Source organism: Thermobia domestica, chromosome 9 (assembly GCF_964235325.1).
Source record: "Thermobia domestica chromosome 9, izTheDome1.hap1.1, whole genome shotgun sequence".
Taxonomy (NCBI): Eukaryota; Metazoa; Arthropoda; class Insecta; order Zygentoma; family Lepismatidae; genus Thermobia; species Thermobia domestica.
This window is the reverse complement of record NC_137462.1, coordinates 55,156,159-55,172,669: the sequence shown is the minus strand read 5'-3', so window position 1 is coordinate 55,172,669 and position 16,511 is coordinate 55,156,159. Positions and strand designations below refer to the sequence as shown.

The window sequence follows — 16,511 nt, the reverse complement described above, 5'->3', positions numbered from 1 at the left end:
GTTGCACCTAACCATCATGAAAGAAAACATGTGTAATATTGTACGACTGCTGTAGAAGATGAAGGAATATTGTTTTAAATTAATGTTTCTCATGAGATAATATATCAATTGGCACACAACAACAAAAGTAACCTATTAGTTATGGATTCATGGAGATCATCATATTTAAGTGAAATTTTGTGGAACCTCATTATTATGCTACGACCTCGTGTTATGTCACGAGATTAGTAAATAGTCTTTGTCGTACTTTTCCTTCATAAAATAACATCATATGCAGATTTCAACATGTGCCACGACTCACTTGCTTTTACGTCCTATATTCCTCCAATTCTCTCTGTGAAGTGTTTTAGTATATGTTTTTACTAATTCAATTGAGTGTACCTAAATTCCATGTAATTATCACGTATTTGCATTTGTCTTTATAGAGTAATGATAGGTACACTCATGTCCAAAATTATTGTCGCATGTCTATAAATATGTTGTTGTAGGAATATAATTTGATAACGGATTCGCCCAGTATTTCTTATAATGTTAGTATGTGTATAATTAGCAAAGACATGTATGAGGAAAATTTCATGTCAAAAGAGCAGTAAATAAGAACAATAAAATGAAAATAAAACTTCCTTGTCCATTTAGCAACATTTTGTTTTACTCATTTTAATTTTCGTATTTATAATTCTTTTCCTATGAAATTTACCACAAATATACATACATTTTCCGATTATATACATAGTATCAGTATTAAAAGTACCCTGCAAAATCATTATCAAATTATATTCTTACAAGAAGACAGTTATAGACATGCGACAATCATTTCGGACATGGGTGTACAGAGCTCAGCTGCCATATTAAAGGAAGATAATCATTTTACAAATGCTATATTCATGTAATGTATACATATTAAGTTTCTCAAGCATTTCGTATTTCAATTTAAAGTTAGTATTATTGCAGGATGATGCTCTGGCTAATTCCCAAATGACCACGTCTGTGAATTCAGACATTTCTACAGTCATAGGGTCAGGTAACGTCCGGTGTGCCTCTTCCGTAAATGGAGGTGGTGCCGCATTGCTTGGAAGTCTTTGCCAGAAGAGAACTGGTTATCTTCTCTCAGTGGCGACCAACAAGTACCACTGACTCTGGACTGCCCGGATTGGTCACACCGAGGGATTGTGTAGCTGGTACTTGTAACAGCTTGTGGGAAGTTTGCTTGCCTTATAACGTTTGGATACCAACACTGCAGATGCTTGATAGTCCAGCCTCCACCAGTTACATCGCTAGTAGAATATAACTGGAAGACACTCAGAATCTGTCTTCTCGCAACATGGGGCTACACTATTTATGAAATCCCACTCTCCTACTTGTAACATGGGGTTACCTGCCATATGGTAAACGAAGACAAGGGAACCAACCGTCAAGACAGATGAAACAACACATCTTCACTGCAACCACGGACGGCTCATTCAAAAGGGCGGAGGCCGAGGTAAGTACATGCCCAGTAGAGCACACATGAACAATATCACCTGTTTAACTGTTAATTCCGCCATGACCAGTCTCAAGCTTGTGCTGAGAAAAGAGGAGGGTACCCTTCTTGAGGTAGGTGTTTTGCCTGACAAAATTCGCCAACTTTTGTGTCTAACCATAATGGATTCCTTGATATGGACATCTTGTAATGATTGACCACATTTCACCAGACATTCTTCTGCGTGTGCAGTCGGAATGGATACGGCGTTTAGGATTATGGTTTAGACGGGAAGGCCACCACATAGAACATGTGCTGTCGTATACCATTGGTATGTGGTTTTTCAAACTTTTAAGTGTTCATAAAGTGCAAAACATTCAAGACATAAAAGGAATAATTACACTTTTGAATTCCGAGTTCACGTCAGTCTTACTTGATATGTGATAAAGCGACATGCTCCTGTTCCCATTAGAAATTTCTAACTTGCACTGAAGATGGCGAATTTCAGTATGACTGGCATTGTTGTCACGCACCGTATAAGTTGCAGCTCTCATTCTACTACCATCTCCCGCTGTGACTTTCATATTTTCTTCTTAGGATTCAAATTGGAAAAGTGTCAAAATACTTTTTCTTCATCCTGCATTACAAAAATACAATTTTTCGCAGGAACTCTCATTTCTACAAAGCAATATTTTTTTCTGAGAAAGGTAACCTGAAAACCTATTGCTTACTAAAAAAATAAATTATTTTGAAAATATAGTAATTTATTTTTTAGTACATTATATATTCACTCATTTTCCAAATAATTTAAATATTTTAGCATTTATGTTTCAATAACTAAATTACCTAATTCCACAAATAACAATTACTACATTGTTACAAAATATACTGACCATAATAAACCAATTGAGAATGCTCCAAGAGCATTGCCAGAACGAATTTAAAAAGAATTAATTTTCTCGGACTCTATATCAAATTGTATATTAAATTTATTTGATTAACTATTGACGATTTATTGAATCAATATCGGTATTGATCAACACCAATATCATCTCTATGACCTACGGTTCCCGAGATATGGCTCCTTAAATCTCCCGAAATCGGAACTTTTTTGGCCAATATCTCGGGAAAGGCAAGAGCGACGCGAAAACTTCCATCGCTTCTTTGAGATAGTTTTTGATGCTCTACCAAATGGAGGGCCCCAAATTAATCAACAACACCAATATCATCTATCTATGACTTACGGTTCCCAAGATATGGCTTCCTAAATCTCCCGAAATCGGAACGTTTTTGGCCAGTATCTCGGGAACGGAATGACTTACGTGAAAAATTCCATAACTTCTTTTCAAGTAAGTTTGGCCCTCCACTGTACAACACGTGTTGCGGTTGCCGATCGTTTTTTGTTTTCAATCTGTCATGTCGACCTTCCTCTTCCGGCAGCAGTAACCAGTTCACCTGTGAGTGTCGTGGTGTGAAAGTGGTGGTAAAATGGGCGACCTGACAGACTTTCAAAGAGGAATGATTGTTGGTGCCCGTCTGGTTGGAGCTTCAGTGGCAACAGTGGCGAATATTGTGTTGGTATCGAAAGGCACTGTGTCCAATGTCACGAGGGCATACACAATTCATGGGCAAACGAAGTCTGCAAAGCACAACAGTGGTCGAAAGACAATCATGTCAGATAGGGAACGGAGGGCATTAAAACGGATTGTAGCAGTTAAAAAGAAGACCACTGCAATGAAAATTACGCCTGAACTCAATTCCGGTCTACAGAACCCGATTTCATCGAAAACACTGCGACGGGAACTTCATAAAATCAAAATTCATGGCAGGGTCGCTATTGCCAAACCCCTAGTCACAGCAGTAAATGCGAAGAGGCGTACCCAGTGGTGCAAGGCGTGGAGGGGGTGGTTCTGTTACAGTATGAGCAGTGATATCGTAGTTTTCTGCAGGTCCCATCATAGCCCTGCTTGGAATGATAAATGCTAAGCCGTATGAGGCCATTTTGGGGGACCAGGTTCTACCCATGGCCAAAATATTGTTCCCAGGTGGTGATGGCATCTACCAAGATGATTTGACACCCTGTCACGCTGCAAAAACGGTGAAATCATGGTTTGAGGAGCATGACCAGGAGCTATCACACCTCCCCTGGGTCCCACAATCACCTGAACTGAACATCATTGAGCCATTGTGGTCTGAGTTAAAAAGGCGTGTTTGGTCTCATTACCCTCCACAAGCATCCCTTAAGGAACTGGAGCATGTTTTGAGGGAACAATGGTACAAAATGCCACACACCATGATTCAAGAGCTGTATACGTCCATTCCACGTCGGATCGAAGCTGTTTTGGACGGAAAAGGAGGCCCCACACCATACTAGGTATGATTTTCACACTTTTGAGAACGTTATAGATTTTTTGTCCAAACCCTGTATATATATATATATATATATATAGAGAGAGAGAGAGAGAGAGAATTCAGTAATGAACTTGTAAAGTTCGTTGAAAAGAAATCATGACTCTAGCTATATCTTCATCCATTTTTTATGTTTATTTTTGTTTCAATAAGCAATTAGCAGTGTCGCAGCTGTTGTAGGTAGCTGACAAACTTTAAAGGGCTGTATCTTCGAAACACTGCAACCACAAAATCCAACTTTCGCTCCTATCTCAGAGCGTCTTAACGAGACGGGTACATACATTAGAGAAGAGCCCCTCTCTATTATGCTAATAACTCTGAATCAGTCGAAAGAATCATTGATACTTTTGATGTAGATGATGCATCTTCAATCAAAGTGTTCGAAGTTTACTTAAGAAGTATTCAGGATGTAGCTTTGACTCTTCAACGATGTTGTCAATGAACTGAGTGTTGTACTTGGCGACAAGGGAGGGCACATTCGGCAAAAGTGTGATCGTGTTGTTAAGTGCTAATTCAAATTTCGAAAAATAGAAGAATATATTTACTGTTGTGGAAGATTACACTGCTGTTGACATCGACGTAAATCCTTCACAAATTTTGTTTCAGAGACATCTGCAAATGTGTAAATCATTTTCACATCTTAAGCATATTCTTTGACAGTTTTTCGTTTGAATATCTTAATAACTTGTTGATTATTTCACAAAACAAAAACGGTAAATTGACTTCCATAAAGAGAAATTGGGTCATTTAATTTTTATAGTTCGCGTACCTTCAATATCTCCTAATCTGCCCATATACGTGATAAAAATGCGATAACATGCACACGTTTACCATTTTGTTTCGTTTAGTTACATTGAAGAATAATATGAATTAATTTCATGAAATGTCATTCCTTACGCATTCCGCAATTTCCAAGTTTCCAATAATTTTAAGTACAGGATGCGGCAAAACAAACAGTACTGACATTCAAATACGAATAGCGCACAGACGCAATGTGGCATGAACTGTGAGCGCCACATATGTACTCATGTGTGGACTAACGTGATGTGTAGTGGCGCTAAGATAATGTTGCTCGCAACAGAGGAGAATGTGTTTATTTTCAAGGACTATTTCCGGTCATAAAGTGTGGGACAGTGTCTCACTGCAGAAGGTAAGCGTGCTTTTACTGTATTGCTCTGGAGTGTTAGTTATGGCATATGAAGATGAAGACTTCATCAGCAACATACACTTCAGTGATGAAAGTAATATTTATACTGATCGCTACATCAATTGACAGTTGATTATTGACCCATTCTTGCACAGTTTGCTGCACCAAAAATCTGTCGTTAGAAGAACAATAGATGCAGCAAAAACGGAGCTACTGTCCACATTGCAAGACAGTCACTTGTTCTGCTCACGAGAGTTTGGATATCACTTGATTTCCCGTGGAACGGATTTTCCATATCCTTCCCATTACTCTGATCTCATGGCTTCAGATGTCTCATATGGGGTTTGCTGAAGGAAGCAATGTTCCGAACAGATAATCACTACCACTATACTGGTGGTAAGAGAGAAGATCCGGACATTCACTTTGTCGTTCCAGCAACTCGTGTTCACTACCACGTTCATCAATCTACAAGACAGCTATGAAGAATGTGCGCGAGGTAATGGTCAACATTTTGAACACATGATGTACAAGCGCGGCAATATTCCTCTTAAATTGGCAATATATGTTGAGCAACATTTAGTTGAAATCCATTTAACATCATTTCTTATGTTTCATTATGTTGTACAACAAATAAATAAATAAATAAATAAATGTCAATGACGTAATTTCAGTACTGTTTGTTTTGCCGCATACTGTATAAACTACAAAATGGATTATATTTTATTTCATGCTATCCAAATTACTTATTGGATTTTTATATCGACTGTTCGTTTGTTGAAACTAAGCATTCTTTTCTCGATCGAGGCTATATTGGACGTGAACCTATAGTTTAAGGTAAAATACACTGGTGCATAAAGCAATCCCATAGGGTGTAGTGTAGGGATGGCCAATTCCGGAATTTTTACTTTCCGGAATCCGGAAAGTAAAATCGGAAAATTCCGGAATTCGGAAAAATTCCGGATTTCGGAAAAAAACCGGAATTCAGAAAAATTCCGGCATTCGGAAAAATTCCGGATTTCGGAAAAAATCCGGAATTCAGAAAAATTCCGGAATTCGGAAAAAATCCGGATTTCGGAAAAATTCCGGATTTCGGAAAAATTCCGGAATTCGGAAAAAATCCGGAATTCGGAAAAAAATCCAGAATTCGGAAAAAAATCCAGAATTCGGAAAAAATCCGGATTTCGGAAAAAAATCCGGAATTCAGAAAAATTCCGGAATTCGGAAAAAATCCGAAATTCGGAAAAATTATTTTTTCTTTTTGTAATCCTAAGAATGTATGATGCAAGTTAAGCTGAAACTTACATCCTAAAGTATACACTACTCAATCTTCCCATGGTTAATGAGATGTAGTCCAAAAGTACGATGTACTCCTAATATTTAATTTTTGTTTTACTGTGATATTGTCCAGAGGTAAGACATATATCACACTGAGATAAACAACTTGACATAATGAAGATGTTATCATACGTAGTTTTCCAGAAAATCGTGAGAAACGATTTTTTATGAAGTTAAAATATGCGTCGCTTGTTGCCAGTGTGATGCAATTGATAACTTTTATGCTGGAATAGTATTATTATTATTATTATTATTAATCGTTTATGTACTGTAAAAGAAAAATATGAACCGTTAAGTAGCAGATTTTATCTGTTGTTTTTTGATATCTTCTAACAGTAATAACAAATTGCTTGTAAATACGCAATGATTATCAAGGACAATGGCATATTAATGTAAGGACTACTCTGCAGACTAGCAATAAACAATAAACAATAACAGATAAACAATAGTCCCCCCCCCCCAAAAAAAAGTAACTAACTTGGGCACGTCAGAATGTTCGCGAGAATATAGAGACGCATTGAGACTAGCAACAAACGTGGTGTTATTATTACTCAAAGGGCCGTACGATGGAGACTTTAACGTTAATGTTAATGGCACCAATGAGCACTTACTTGCTCTAACGGTTAACCTCATTTTTGAGATGATTCTTAGAAGTGGGCGTGTTGGCATGCAGTTGGAGTACTCCCGATTTGCGTCACTATCGAACACTAACGTAGCACTAGCGACGTTTAAAGTCGAAATTGGAGTCTGACATAAGTGGCTTGTCAACTTCACGGACATTATATTTTCCTTGAATGCGAGAATTTTGCGCCCGGGAAATTTGCGCCCTACCACAAAAATAGGAAAAAATGCGCTCGCAATATATTTGCACTGGGATGTTTGCGCCCTACCCCAAAAAGAGGGGAAAATGCGCCGGCTATATATTTGCACTGGGATGTTAGCGCCCTACAATTCAACTTATTATTGTATTGTGTAAAGTAACTTCCACTCGCACTTGAACTAGGCTTGCCTCTCATCGTCTCAGTGAGTTACTCCATCCGTTATAATATTCCGAACAAATGAAAAAAATACAATTTTAGTTCACTAAAGGGCAATCCATATAAATACAATTTTTCATTATACTACAAAATTTACAATAAACGTATAAATGACTGATATATAATTATTTATTAATATAATCAAAGAGTATAATTTAATCTACAAATGGCTGTTTGGCTCTACCCAGATATCTCTGTTCACAATCCTTGCGAATTGTTTGGCTTTTCAGGACACAAAATATAGAAAAGAAAATGTAAAGTGAATGTAAAATCAGTTCAGTAATATTATCAAGAAAACTATGTACAGTGTGTTTACTTGCTGCAATTACACTTCAAACACACAATTGCGTTCAGTCGTTCTTTCAGGAAAAATGTTCCGGGGGGCACATTTAGTATTCCGGAGGGGGGGTCACTGCTGGTACTATTCTATTTATTATTATATTATAGACGTATTATTTTGGTCTCCTCCGAGGGGGCACTCTGAGAGCTCTGGGGAGGCCAGTGTTCCCCCAAAATCATCTCTGGAAGAAGCAGTGATTGCGTTGATCCGTTGTGTTCTTTTGGCTTATATTGAAGTTTATTCTCCCCTTATATAGCCACAATGAAAATAAATCACAAATGGCATGGTTGTGGGGGGAGGATTGTTTATGCTGTAATGTCAGCCCCTCCGAGGAAATGCGTAAGCTCCAATAGGTTCTTTTATTTCGCAGGGCTCAAACTTCCCGGTGGAGGTACATCGCAGGCGCAATTTTCCCTGTTCTTGAGGTAGGGCGCAAATTTCCCAGACGCAAAATTCTCGACACCGTTCGAATGACCTCGGAAGACGATATCTTTTTCAATACTTTTTTTATATTCTTTTACTCGAGATTTCTTCATAGCTTCTTATTAAAATACTTACTAATATATCCTCATTTTATTGTCCTAACCAATCAATATGGGTATGTTGTCAGTAAAATATTTAGATTGATCGAGCCTCTGGTGTGTAACCACAGTATTTCATATCATGCCCCCATTAGAAATCTTGGCTAAACGAACCAATATATGTTGCCAATAAAATAGTTTAGAATGATTGAGCCCCTGGTAAATAACCACAGTATTTCGTGACAGACTCCCCCCCCCCCCTTCCTATTACCATATTCTAGCTACGTGCCTGACTCAGCTAATTCTCTACATTCTTTACCAAGCACACATTTTCTAAAGCGGAAAATGCTCTCTAAATACCTAAGCTCATTATTTTCAGCAGATGCACAAACTGGGTAACATTCTATCTACATGAATGTTATATATGTCGATTACTGGAAACCGCTTCTCGCTATCTATTACCATATTTACTATATAATGATTAACGTTAAAACCGGAAATGGTTGATTTGTACCGCTTCCGGTTTGAATATTACATTCATCAGGGAACTCGATTCTTAACTATTGACTCTGTACATCATGGCCAAAACTGATTGGTACTCCATCAGATAGTTCTTGAGACTGTTTGTTTCACTGACGGACAGAATGAATATATGGCTATAGAGTTTTGATAAACTAAATTCGTTAATGAGTGATGATGGATCAAATATAAGAAAAGGAACCAAGAGTACCACCGGGAAAATTTTCGAACACAAAATTAGCCATCGAAAACCCACATGTCCTGGGTTAGAATACCATGACTCTACCACTGAGTCATCAATCACCCGCTTATTAGTTTTGTTAACTATTATATTAATATAAATTAATGAATGCCTGCTTATGTTAATTATTGAACAATTACATTGTATACTTCGTAAAGTCAAAAATTATAAATTTGTATTTACTGTACATACAGTGAGCGCAGAAAGTGTTCGTACACCTATGCTATTGAAACGAGAATGCCTGCGAAAAAGAAACAGAAAATTTAAGAAGTGTAATAACACACACAATATGAATAATGAAAACTAAGCTTTATGAATATATCAATAAAGAACCACAAAGACAAGTTTAATGGTCAGAAAGTAAATAAATTCCGTAGAAAATGTATAGAGTAGACGCAAAAAGTGATCGTACACCTGACGTACGAATACGAAACAAAGATACCACAACTGGGGTTCGCTAGTATTCACCTGAGTATAAACCTCTGTATAGCATGACGAGTAACAGAATGAGTTTAGTTGTGAATAGGAGTGAAAAAACTGCACGGTGGGCTGTCGAAATGGGAAGCAACCGAACAGAAACAAATGAGGAGACAAGAAAAGTAATTATTAAAGTGCATAAGAAGGGTAAGTCTTTGAGAAAGATAGCAAACCTCAGGGGCAGATCCAGAGGGGGGCGATCGGGGCCATCGCCCCCCCCCCCCACAAGAGGAAACTTTCCTATTTTATATATAAATAAACCCATCCATAACAAGTTTGGAGCTCTTAAAAGTAGCAGTATTACTGCCGACCGCCCCTTCCCCAGAAGTCCGTCCTGGATCCGCCCCTGTATAGAGTAGCCACAATCGAGTATTTTCCGCTGTATGTTTGGAGTCGTTATCTTGCTGAACAATAAATTGTTTTCAAGAACCATCTTCTGCGCACTAGTATGGAGATATTCCTTTAATATGTTAATATACACTTTGTGGATCATCACTCCATCGATAAGGTGGAGACGACCCACTCCTGAGGCACTCATACAACCCCAGACGAGCACGGACCCTCCTCCGTGTCTTACTTTAGGGACGAGATTTTGAGGTTTCATCTCTGTATTCACCTTGCGCCATACCATACGCCTCCCATTGGACTCGATAAAATTAAATTTACTTTCGTCCGAAAATATGACCCTATTCCAGAAAGAAGCCTGATCCCTTATCTTTATACTCTTTTTCAAACTTTAGTCTCTTTATACGATTTGTCTTGTTCACCCATAACATTTTCCTGGCTATCCGACCATGATACCCTGCAAATATTCCGCACTGTACTGGCTGATACTTTAACACCGCGTGTTTCCAGATCCGTTGCCAATTGCACAGCACTACTTTTTGGAACCTTTTTTCTTTCCCTAATAATGTAACGTTTAACTTGTTCACTCAACACTCTTGGTCTTCCAGTTCTTTTTTTATTATTATTATTATTTTTTTAATTTTTTTTATGGTTTCGCACAGTGATAGAAACATTATACATCGCAATTATTGTTTGTACTGTTGAACAAGGCCTGTCTGCAAGGTTTTCCAGGGGCGGATCCAGGACGGACTTCTGGGGGGGGGGGCGGTCGGCGGTAATACTGCTACTTTTAAGAGCTCCAAACTTGTTATGGATGGGTTTATTTATATATAAAATAAGAGTTTCCTCTTGTGGGGGGGGGGGGCGATCGCCCCGATCGCCCCCTTCTAGATCCGCCCCTGACTCTATAATACCTTGAAACAGCTTCGCACACCTCCCCAATCCCCAGACATGAACCCCATAGAACATCTATGATCTGTTCTGGAGACAAGAATCAGAAGGCACAGCTTGTCTACTAAAGAAGGCCTAAGAAAAGTTATTCAAGAAGAATGGGACATAATCAGTCCCGAAGCTACAGAACTACGAACTACTACAGGTGAAATCAATGCCACGAAGACTACAGGCAATCATTAACGCACAGGGTAATCCCACAAAATATTAAATAACGTAATATACTTTATAAGCATTAATTCAAGCATAAGTGTACGGTGACTTTTTGCGTTTACAAAAAAGGAATTCTCTCTTTTCTTCTGAACAAAACAGTGATTGTGTTTGTTTGGCCTTTCTCTTGTATATAGAAATAAAATGTATGAATGTGTAGTCTTAATTCTGGTTATATATATATTTTCCACCTCCCGTTCTCATGCTAGCTGTTTTCAATATAAAGTATGCACGGTGTACGAACACTTTTTGCGCTCACTGTAGGTATGTTGACAATAAGCGAATGTTATTAGAATATTTGTTGAGATTTATTTTCCTTCACTGCCTTTCGCCTGGTTAAAAAGTAGTTTGCAGTGCTTTGGAGCAGCTGCAGGTGGGAACGCGATAATGTTTGAGACATACCGGCGACTTTTTTGTGTGTGAAAATAAGACCTTTCTCATAAAGTAGTAAATAACTGCAGTAGCAATTGTCTATGTAAATGATAAAGACGTATCCAACTACACGGAAATTAATACAGTATATATAGCATATTCATTATTGTGTTTCTCTTTTAACAGCTACTAGCTAAGGATGGCCAATTCCAGAATTTTTACTTTCCGGAATCCGGAAAGTAAAATCGGAAAAATTCCGGATCTCGGAAAGATTCCGATTTTTTCTAAATTCCGGATTTTTTCCGAATTCCGGAATTTTTCCGAAATCCGGAATTTTTCCGAATTCCGGAATTTTTTTGAATTCCGGAATTTTTCCGAATTCCGGAAAGTAAATTTTCCGATTCCGGAAAACAAAATTTCCGGAATCCGGAAAATTCTGGCCATCCCTAGTGTAGCGTAATTAAGCATTTAGTAAGTTAAAATCAATTCTGAGACAGACTATATCAGTCGACGCCTTCAGCGGCAGCAACAATGCTCTGTACTACATAGAGTCACTTCTTTATAGAAACTTGTAATGTTTCACTATTATATTATCTACTGTATATATTAAAATGCTAGGTTATATTTGTAGTCAAAAAAAAAAAAAAATATGTTTGTGGCCAATCCTTTCTACAGTGAGTTCTCGGATACCATAGGCTCTAGAAAGATGCCGTTTTCCCTGATCGATTGCAAATTTTCTGTACATTGCTCAGTTCTAATTGAAATTTTTTTTAAAAATGGCTGTTATTTCTTTACTGCATTTTTTAGGGGTACACTGGAAGTGTTGAAATTTCTTAAAAAGTAAAGCATCATATCCTATGAATTATACATTCCAACATCACACATATGTATACGGGGTTAGTATATCTATCCGACATTTGTTTCATGGCCAAATGATAATGAAAAACGAAGGATAACCATTTCTCCAGTCTAAGATGAATCTTTATTGTTTGGAGTGTTTTGCTCAATGAATACCATATATCACTGAAATTATAATTAATTGTATGTGTAATGTATTTGCTTATTACATATTGCATGCAAGAAGAAATAAAACGCTGATCATACATGAATTAGAAACTCTCCATGATTATAGGCTCAAATCTTGCAAACGGCGAGATACTGAAAAAATAATCGAAAAAATCTTTCCTTGCCGATTTTTATCAAGACGTCCTTCACTTGTGTCTGTAAAGGGACATGTACAGATGTTATGAGGAATGACAAGGAGATTCATGCTCATCGCTGTGTAGAGAGCGCAAGTTCAGCTAGTTATTAATTAAAAAATCAAGTAAAAGTGCGTCATGATGTAGCGGGCGTTCAGTAAAGTGTCTCCTTAGTTTAAAAAAAAAAATAATAATAATTGGGAACCACTAACTTAAGTTGGGAACAACTAATATAAAAATCTTTTCTTATCACCTTCATTTAATTTGACTTCATTTCATTTCACTTACCATATTTGCCTCAGAAACTGATGGTTCTGTTTTCACATGCTGCAAGATGTTATGGCACTTCAGACGGAATACATGAAAGTTTTCTAATGACTCAAGGCAGTCTATACAAACATCATTAGAGAATGGGTCATCTATTGATACCTGTCGAACAAAAGAGTTCCTCAGTATACAGTATTTACCATCTTATAACTATTTTCTTATTAGTCTATTTTTATATCTGTACTATAGCTATTAATTGGCAATTAAACAAGAGATGTTACAAATATACGTATATACACATAAATATTTATCAGAAACTAGTGACTAGTGAAGATAACACAAAGTCTACACCCATATCTATACCCCGCATTCCAGCACAACATACGGTTCTATTTCCCAAACCTACTACTCCTGCAATATGCTCTCTGTAAGTCGCAAATATCACGGAGCAGGAACACTAGAATAAGTCATTTCTAAATACTAAGGCTGGTATGTCTGATTTGTCGGATTTTACAGTATATCAATTGTCAAAGGTTTGATTTTGAAAAATTTCACATTAATATTACAAGACTATCAATTTTCAGAAGTACATCCCTTGATGCCTCACAGCTATTTCCTGTTCCTTAACTTTTCTCTTCTTTTCTTCCAACTTTTTCACTTTCCTATCTTACGAAGAACTCGTAGTGTACTTTTTTAATGGGTATTATTGTTATGTTTTCATCATACATTTTCTGGTAAGGAATTCGCTGTATATTCCAGCTTTGTTATTTGTTTCATCGAGCTATAATATATAGGATGAACCATTTATCTTGAAATAAACTTGTAACTTTTAAATACATAAGAAATGCTGAAATTTTGTAGACGCAAACTCGACAGGAAGACATTGATACACCTTGCAATATTATCCAGCATTAACAAGTTACCAATCCAACATAAAATCTTATTTTGCAAATTGCACTACGACAGCTTATTACATATTATTAAACTATATGTTAAACGAAAACTTAATGCCACATTTATTATTCAGTGTTATTAAGATAAAACAATACTATAGTATTCGCCAAGGAGTATTATAAATTGTGGCCCTTCTACTGACATAAATGATATTCAGGAGCCATAGAAATGACATACGAACGTAACGAGTGTTGTTGTTATGTTAATATTGATAAAATAACGCAGTGGCCAATTATTTTCTTATATAATGATTCATGCTGCGCGAAATATTCGAGAGCTAATTTGCAAAATCAACATATCTTTATATTGCTTTGTGTTCAAGAGCATACACCAAAGACAAGAAGACGACGAGTTATAATTTGTTTAGGTAATGTTCTAATGTATTACGTATATTACATATTAATGTTATATTAATAAGTTTCTTTCATCATACACACTACTTCTTTTTCAATAAAACGCACATTATTTATAATTTGTTATGGTAAAATGAAGATTAGCATGCAGATACGTGACCTCTCAGATTACACCATGAAGTCTCTATTTTCAAACAACTCTTGCCTTTAGCTCTTCCTATCTTCGTGATCTTGCGCTTTCTACAGGCTTTGATCGTCTCCAACCTAATATATGAAGTTATATTTTGATCATTTTATTTCTTTCTTTTTATGACTGTTTACAACAGATCAATTATATATATTTGTTTAGTGGTAACATCCACATGATACATCTTTCTCATCTATTACGCACTTAGCGTAAATGGAGTTTCCTGTGTGCAGACTTACAGCAATTGGAAAAGATCTTAGGTTCAACTTTTTGGACTTAAACCCTGAAAGGCTATCTAAGTTTTGTGATTAGAGTATACTAAGGCATGAATGAACTCTGGAAAGAGTGTCAGTCAGGGTTTTATGTGGTTCAAGATCTTGAATAGTAATGAAAATATCCTATGTGATCCCTGACATGTTCTAGATCAGCATTTCTCAAATTTCAAGTTGGGACTAGTTTCATTAGTCAGAATATTCTACGGACCACACTACACTTCTCCCTTATTCTTGTTTTTGTGAATATACTTGTATGCCATTTTAATTATGCTTTTAAAATAATATTAAATTTTCCTTAATTTAATATTGGTATTAACATAGGAAAATACAAGTTTGTAACTGTTATTTAATATTCGAAGGATATTAGGAATATTTTCTAATAACATATGTACTCCCATGAGCAAAAAAAATTGCGCGTATACTGTAACTCACGATTTTTCGCAATTATTTCATTTTCCATATGTTTATTGGTAAAATTCAGGTATTAGTACGTGGAGATAATAGAAAGCAATCCATCTAAGGAGATATTTCCAAAAAATATAATAAAATAATAAAAATATAAGCAAAAAACAAAATTATGTTCGGTTTTGTGTATACTGGCAATAATGTTTTCGAGGGAATTTTTGGAGTAGCACAGCACGATTGCAGAGGGAATAACAAGATTAGTAGGAGAAGACCTGAACCAAGGAATGGAAATTGGAGTAAAATATTGCATTTATTGGCTTAAATCTAGGGTGTAAATTGTCTGCCAAATATAAATTAGCTTCTGTAAGCAAGATGTTATACGAAAATATATAAACAAAGAGAAAAACTGTTGTCTTAAGTTTGGAAGTGACATGCTCTATAGCCATGAGCATTTATTTCTTAAGAAAAAGATAGGCAACAAAAGAAAATCTGTGTGGTCAAGTGGGTAGAGTGACGGACTAGTAATTCTTATACTGTTTTGACACCAGATCGAATCCCATCCGGTCCTATTCAATTTTTTTTCTTTACAAAACATTGTAGAAAGTGTATAATTTTTATGTTGATAAAACTGAAACAATACAATTAGGAAATAACTTTTTGTTTCCTCTGATGACGTATTTATTTAGAATTAGTGTACTATTAGTAATACCGATTGCTTTCAGTTTATGGTGTTGTATAGCTTCCTTTATCATCCTCTTTTCTTGAAAAAAAAAATTATCTCCAATAACGTATAAAAAATATATATAGTCAGAAACAGACATCTTAGTATCAAACGTGATTTATCGTGATGAAATGAATAAGTTTCCCGTTATTAAAAAAGAAAACTATAGAAAATCATTGAATTTGGTCTTAAGGTTTTTATTGTGCTATATATATTCTTTATAAGACTATACTTTATAAGGCAAGATGAGCGATCATACCCTCAAATTTAGCTAGTGAGTGAAAGATGTTTTCGGCACAAATATTTTACAGGTTTAGGTGCATGAAACACCAATACGCCATGGTCTTGACCTTCGTTTATTTCACATTATTATCCGACATATCATAGCAGGTAAAAAGCAGCATCAATCGGCAAGAAGAACTGCAAGTTGTGGTCTTAGTCTGTTTTTGATGCTCCGGACTCGATCGCCTAGCACGCTCGTCTATACCTTGACTCATACGTCTATCATTCAGTGCAGGCACATATCCAGCTTTTCTTTTCGGAGGGGACCCGACACGAATCCTCGTAAGCACGTAATTCTAATGTTTCAAAAATATCAATAATAATAATAATAATAATAATAATAATAATAATAATAATAATAATAATAATAATAATAACAACAACAATAATAATAATAATGCAACAGTTCTGTATTTCTCTTAAACGTTTCTTACTTGTCATTTATGAACCGGTCAAACTTAATTCTAACTCACACGAAATCAAAAAATATTTTCTAGAGACATGT

The 16,511-nt window shown here is 36.2% G+C and overlaps 1 protein-coding gene across 7 annotated transcripts in view; it reads right to left on the bottom strand.

Annotated features, from left to right (window-relative positions):
• Nucleotides 1-16,511, bottom strand: part of LOC145694660 (uncharacterized) — a 104,344-nt gene that overhangs the window by 47,782 nt on the left and 40,051 nt on the right. For all 7 annotated transcript variants that reach the window (XM_081771107.1, XM_081771105.1, XM_081771109.1 and 4 more), the window contains exon 5: nt 12,851-12,991. In XM_081771107.1, coding sequence (XP_081627233.1) covers nt 12,851-12,991 — 141 coding nt within the window. The remainder of the gene's footprint in view (nt 1-12,850; nt 12,992-16,511) is intronic.